The 6,842-nt window shown below is 30.9% G+C and overlaps 2 protein-coding genes across 2 annotated transcripts; both read left to right on the top strand.

Annotated features, from left to right (window-relative positions):
• Positions 1-229: 229 nt before the first annotated feature.
• Positions 230-2,723, top strand: LOC108322261 (glucan endo-1,3-beta-glucosidase, basic isoform). Its single transcript, XM_017554287.2, has 2 exons — positions 230-384; positions 1,635-2,723. Exons 1-2 carry the CDS (start codon positions 294-296, stop codon positions 2,654-2,656), a joined length of 1,113 nt encoding a protein of 370 aa, XP_017409776.1. The 5' UTR covers positions 230-293; the 3' UTR covers positions 2,657-2,723.
• A 2,411-nt stretch (positions 2,724-5,134) lies between these two features.
• On the top strand, positions 5,135-6,629 carry LOC108322241 (glucan endo-1,3-beta-glucosidase, basic isoform). Its single transcript, XM_017554265.1, has 2 exons — positions 5,135-5,222; positions 5,665-6,629. Exons 1-2 carry the CDS (start codon positions 5,135-5,137, stop codon positions 6,627-6,629), a joined length of 1,053 nt encoding a protein of 350 aa, XP_017409754.1.
• The last annotated feature ends 213 nt before the right edge of the window (positions 6,630-6,842 follow it).

The following is a 6,842-nucleotide window of genomic DNA, read 5'->3' as shown; positions in this document are numbered from 1 at the left end:
GTAAAATAAATAATATGATAAAGAGGGATGAGAAAAGTGTATGGATAATTTTTAAGACTGTCTTTTTACATACGTACGAGATTTATTTGAGATGTAGATTGGAAGAGAAAATTGGCAAGACCAAGACTTTTCATGGTGGAAATATAATAGGTGGGTAAACATAGACATCAAGATTATATTAATAATTGAAGTTTCTTCTAAGACATGGTCAAGTTGCTAGCTGTGTAAACACTCTATTTATAGAACTGCAGTAATGAAGTTTAATCATATATGTGGTTCTTACATTTTCCACCATGGCCTCTCACTTTCCCAGAAACCAGAGGTTCTCATTTGCTGCTGTGCTTCTTCTTTTTGAACTATTCACAGTAAACCTTATCACAGCAGGTCTGTTTCTCTCATTGTTACTTTCTGTTCATTCATTATTAAGTTTGCTCAGAGATTGATATATAATATATATACATACTATAGTTTGTCAGATTTTTTTATATCTGATTTTGTTCTAGTTATCAGTCTCTTAAAAATAAGTTATGATGTATCAGTTCACCAATTAACAGTACACTGAGCAGTTTGAAAATTAATAGAAAAATTAAAATGAAAAACCAAACTATTATTTCATAAAATTAATTTATAAATATAGTTAAAAACTTATTATATATATTCATAACTTATTCTTTAAACATATTTTGTTTCCAATTAAAGAGATTGAATTTATAAAATAAACAAGCTAAATATTTTCTTTGTTACCAAATTATTATAAAAAATATATATTTTTTAAACTAAATTATAAGATATTTCATCTATAAAAATCATATATCTTTTTCACAAACAAGTTATATTATAATCAACCGTAAAACTTCTTTTGTTATATAAAAAATACTTTACATACCATTTGAAAAAAGAATATTTTACATAACTTTTATGAAATATAATAATTAAATATTTTATTATTCAATATAGAGATAGAACATAATTTTTTTATAATAATTTAAAGACAAAAAAATATTTAAATTTAAAATAAATCAACAATAATAATAAAATGTAAAGCTAATTTATAATAACATTAAAAAATTTATATATATATATATATATTATATTAAAAATTTTAAGTTTAAATACTTTATAAAGTCTTCATCAATAAAATAAAACAGATAGACAAGTCAACTTCGCTTGCCATTACCAGACGTGGTAGCTAGGTGTTAGGTGTTTTTCAACTTATCTAGTTCATTGGATTAAAATCCCATATATCTATTTAGTATCTTTTTATGTCCATTAATAATAAGTGTTTGCTACGTAAATTAATATAATACATAAACATTAAAAAAATTAATATTTTTAGTTTACCTGGTTGAAGAAATAGAGAAGTAGATACAAAGTTTTGAGAAGTTATTTTGATCCCAAGCTAATCTTGTTATTTTGGCCACTTAGATGAGCAGAGGACCAGCTTGTTGAAGCTAACTTATTTTATCTTCCTTAATATTACAACATATTTTATATATACAAAAAACATCATTTTCAATGTGAGGGGACATTATAATAGTTTCTTCTTCTCGAATTATCATTTTTCAAAAGGTCTTTAAAGCTGTCATTTTTGCAGAATTTGAATTTGATAGATACGATTTTTGTTTGGTTAGCAGATGCTCAAATCGGTGTGTGTTACGGCATGATGGGCAACAATCTACCAGCAGCTAATGAAGTTATAAGTCTTTACAGATCGAACAACATAAGAAGAATGAGACTTTACGATCCCAATCAAGCTGCTCTACAAGCCCTAAGAGATTCAGGCATTGAACTCATTCTTGGAGTGCCAAACTCTGATCTTCAGGGTCTTGCCACAAATGCTGATAATGCTCGTCAATGGGTGCAAAGGAACGTGCTGAACTTTTGGCCAAGTGTCAGAATCAAGTACATAGCAGTTGGAAACGAAGTGAGTCCTGTTGGAGGGTCCTCTTGGTATGCACAGTTTGTTCTACCTGCTGTACAAAATGTATACCAAGCTATAAGGGCTCAAGGTCTTCATGATCAAATCAAGGTTTCAACAGCCATTGACATGACCCTAATAGGAAACTCCTACCCCCCATCACAAGGTTCCTTCAGGGGTGATGTTAGATCATACTTAGACCCTATAATAGGGTACCTGCTATATGCAGGTGCACCTTTACTGGTCAATGTGTACCCTTATTTTTCTTACTATGGTAATCCTCGTGACATATCACTTCCTTATGCTCTTTTCACTGCACCCAATGTTCTGGTTTGGGATGGCCAATATGGGTACCAGAATTTGTTTGATGCTATGTTGGATTCAGTGCATGCAGCCATTGATAATACTAGGATTGGTTATGTTGAGGTTGTTGTGTCTGAGAGCGGGTGGCCCTCGGATGGAGATTTTGGTGCCTCGTACGACAATGCACGTGTGTACTTGGATAATTTGGTTCGTCGTGCTGGTAGAGGAAGCCCTAGAAGGCCTTCAAAACCCACAGAGATTTATATCTTTGGCATGTTCGATGAGAATGGAAAGAGTCCAGAGATAGAGAAACATTTTGGTCTGTTTAGTCCCAACAAACAGAAGAAGTACCCCTTTGGATTTGGTGGCAAAAGGGATGGGAAGATTGTTATGGATGATTTCAATGCAACAAATCCCCTTAAGAGTGACATGTAATGTAAGATTGGAACCTATACTTTGTATTCCACCCATAAAATAAGAGAAAATTTACCTTTTGTTATAATTGTTGGACTTATCAACTTTTTTATTATCATTCAAAAACTGAATACTATATATATATATATATATATATATATATATGTAGTATAAGCTGTTTTAATCTTTGTAAAAGGTAGTAATATCTTCAAATATAATTGATAATTGATTATATAAGTGTAACTTTTTATTTTACAAATATAAATAGATGTTGTATCTTCTCATTTTTTTACCCACTTTAGATTGGTGGATATCAATTCATTACGCGTATATTGAACTGGGGCATTCTGAAAAGGAGAACAATCTTAATCACGGTCAATGGCTGCTTTCCAAATTCCAAACTCCTTCTGTAGTTTCTCTTATCATAGCTACAATCCTACAAGATATAGCATTATCTTCAAGGATATCTTTTAGTTTCATGATACATCTTTTGTACTTATTGTTCCTATTACGCGTGAATGTTCCAATCATTTAAGTCCACAGTGTAGCCGCCCCTAAAGGGCATCATTTAGAAAACCCACTTGGAATTAATGTATATATTATTGATTTATTTCGTGGGACACCTCATAAATAATATCATTTATATGCAATATAATACAGTACTTGTTGCCCAAGTTGAACATGTCGTATATAAAAACATGTATTTGAGGTGATCAACATGTATAAAAAGTAAACTAAAGTATGTATATAGTCAAATTATTTATATTTATATATTTATTATACCAACAAGAAAATAACTTCAATTCCCGTCGTATTTTCATATTAAAAACTTGACTTTATAGTCACCTCCAAACATATTCTGGTACACATCCGCCGGGTACAAAAGTAAAACATCTTTCAGTATAATGCACACTTATGCCAGTCTTTTTCTCCTAGTTTATTCAGTTCTGTTAAATATGTGCAGTGATTTGATTCTGCATTGTTAACAAGATTTGTTATTTCTTGTAGAAGTCAGCATCTTAAGGTCAATGTCCAACTACCACATAATATTTTACTATTGATATTATATATTTCTCTGTATATTCATGTTCTGCTTAACCAAAAGTTGTTTAACACTGTTTCTTGTAAAAGTGAGCATCATAAGTTCTATGTCCAGCAACCAGAGAAATATTAAGAAATGTCACCTTATCAGAAACACAAATAGCCTTTCTATTATCCATTACAAGTATGAGACCTTGCTGCATAATCCTCTCTGCTACATCTGCTTTGCTCAAATAGAATTTTATTCTAAAACTGTGTAATATATGAGACACTCTCATCCACCTGTTTTTTGTTATCTATATTTTATTCTAAAACTCTATATTAGTTTTAAAATTATTCTGAAAATCGATCATCACTCGGTTACATTACTGAGCATGGTATGTTATTCGCAAACTTCACATTAGTTTTAAAAGTTATTCTGAAAACTGAGCTTAGGTTGATTACATTTTCAGACATAACTTGGTGACGTTATTCTGAAACATTAGTTTTAACGTTATCCTGAAAATCGATTATAACTTGATTTCATTCTCATTAGATATTTCACTAGAAGGATTTAGTTTGCAAATACATAACTCGGTTACACTATATATTCTCGCACTTAGATCGAAAAGGAAAGAATGAGTAAAATCATAAGCGCAAAATTAAAATATGAACTGTGATATGATATGTTAATAACTTTTTAATAATATATAGATTATGTGTCATTCTTTTATTAATAGGTTTAAATTTATTTTTAAAATAATATTTGAAACTAATCACAAGTCATCGTATCGTATAAATGTTGTAAAACAATTATCAAAAACAAATTGATAAAAAATATTTTTCTTAAAATATATACATTGAAACTGAAAAATTGTATATGTGAGAGTGGATGGCCATATAATGGAAGGATTGGTGCCACTTATCACAATACACGTGTGTACTTAAATAACACGTAAAAAAAACAACATTGAGTACAATTGATATTTATATTTCTAAAAATTTTAAATTTTACTATTTGAGAAACTTTCACATATTTAAAATACATTATAATAAACAAGATAAATACTATATTTTATTATTTTTAATTAATAATAATGTAATATATATATATATATATATATATATATATATATATATATATATATATATATATATATATATATTTATATTTATATTTATACATAGGGGTTTGTTAACTTGCCTACGCTCTTTTTTCAGTTGATACATTTTAACAATATGTACCGAATTTTAGTAGACAAAAATGCCCTCATATATTATGGATTCTAAATTTTAAGGTCAAGAGTATTTGAATAATTTTCATTGTCAAAACTAAAAATAATAATAAACCCCCAAAACCTTTACTCACCTCTCTCATTTCTCTCAACCCTTTCTCTTTCATCTCTCTCACTCTAATATAAGAGGATTGCAGGAACCAAGTGTGATCATCAATTTCTTGTGTGTTATATTTCGTATAAAATGTCTTCTCTCTTCACTACCAAGATGTTCTCATTGTCCACTCTCGTGCTTCTTCTCCAGATATTCACAATTAACCTTCACACTACAGGTTCTCATTTATTTTCTTTTAAGCAAAAGTATACTATGTAATTATATCTTATTTTTTCAAATAATTATTAAACATTTTAATAATTCTATTTTTTTTAAAAGTTGTATATACTTTTTTGAGAAATGCCATTTTATTTAAATGAATTGATCTAATGAATATCAATCAAATTTATTTCCTTATTTGCTTTTATAAAAAATTATTATTATTTATTTCTCAATGTAAATTACTTTTACATTGAATATATCTTTATAATATCTGTTGTGTGTAAAGTTTGTACAACGTAATTTTTACAATAAGAAATATATATGAAGTGTTCAAACATGTTATTTTGCTCAATTGATATATAAAGTAATATATACAAAACGAAATATAACTTATTCTTTTCCCATATGAGCATGCAGCAGCTTAAATTTTATAACAATCTTCATGTTTTTGGTAGCAGATGCTCAAAATGTTGGCGTATGTTATGGCACACTGGGCGACAATCTACCCCCGGCAAATGAAGTTGTGGGCCTTTACCAAGATAACTGTATCCGAAAGATGAGAATCTTTGATCCTAATCGAGATACTCTAAATGCACTTAAAGATTCAAACATCGAGCTCATTCTTGGGGTGCCAAACGTCGACCTTCAATCTCTTGCAACCAGCCCTGACAATGCTATTACTTGGGTGCAAAACAATGTCTTGAATTTCTTTCCAAGTGTCAAAATCACGTATGTTGCAGCCGGCAACGAAGTGGATCCCGTCGGTGAGTTTGCCCCACACGTTCTACCTGCAATCCAAAACATATACAAAGCTATTACGAACAAAGGCCTTCAGGATCAGATTAAAGTCACAACAGTCATTGCCACAAGCATTCTAGGAAGCTCTTACCCTCCATCACAAGGCTCCTTCAGAGCTGATGCGAGATCATACATTGACCCCATACTCGGCTTCTTGGTATCTGCAAATGCACCTTTGCTAGCCAATGTTTACCCTTATTTTAGTTACTCTAGTAACCCTAATGACATATCACTTCCCTATGCTCTTTTCACGTCACCAAATGTTGTCGTGTCAGATGGTCAATACGGATACCAGAATTTGTTTGATGCCGTGTTGGATGCGGTGCATGCTGCAATTGATAGCACTGGAGTTGGTTTTGTGGATGTTGTTGTGTCCGAGACCGGGTGGCCGTCCGATGGAGCGCTTGGCGCCAGTATTGACAATGCAAAGACCTACTTAGTGGGTTTGTTTCATCGTTCTAAAACAGGTAGCCCTAGAAGGCCTTCGAAACCCACAGAAATGTATCTATTTAGTATGTTTGATGAGAATCAAAAGACTCCCGAGCTAGAGAAACATTGGGGGATCTTCTTTCCTAACAAAGACAAGAAGTATCCAGTTAGTTGTGTAAAATCCAAAGAAATATAATATAGGAAGTATTGTGCAATGTTTGTCGGCACGAGAAAATCAAAAAGTTGTCTAGATCATTCTTTTTGTGTAATGATTTTGCCAATACATAATATAATGCATGCGTGATTGGATTTGGTTTGATTGAGGTGTTAGTAATAGATTTCTCTGAGTATTAACGAGTTGTTAGTGACAATGATACGAAAGTCGTCGACAATAAATCTAATGTACAAA

This window comes from Vigna angularis, chromosome 4, assembly GCF_016808095.1.
Source record: "Vigna angularis cultivar LongXiaoDou No.4 chromosome 4, ASM1680809v1, whole genome shotgun sequence".
In the NCBI taxonomy this organism is placed as follows: Eukaryota; Viridiplantae; Streptophyta; class Magnoliopsida; order Fabales; family Fabaceae; genus Vigna; species Vigna angularis.
This window is presented reverse-complemented; position numbering and strand designations above follow the sequence as displayed.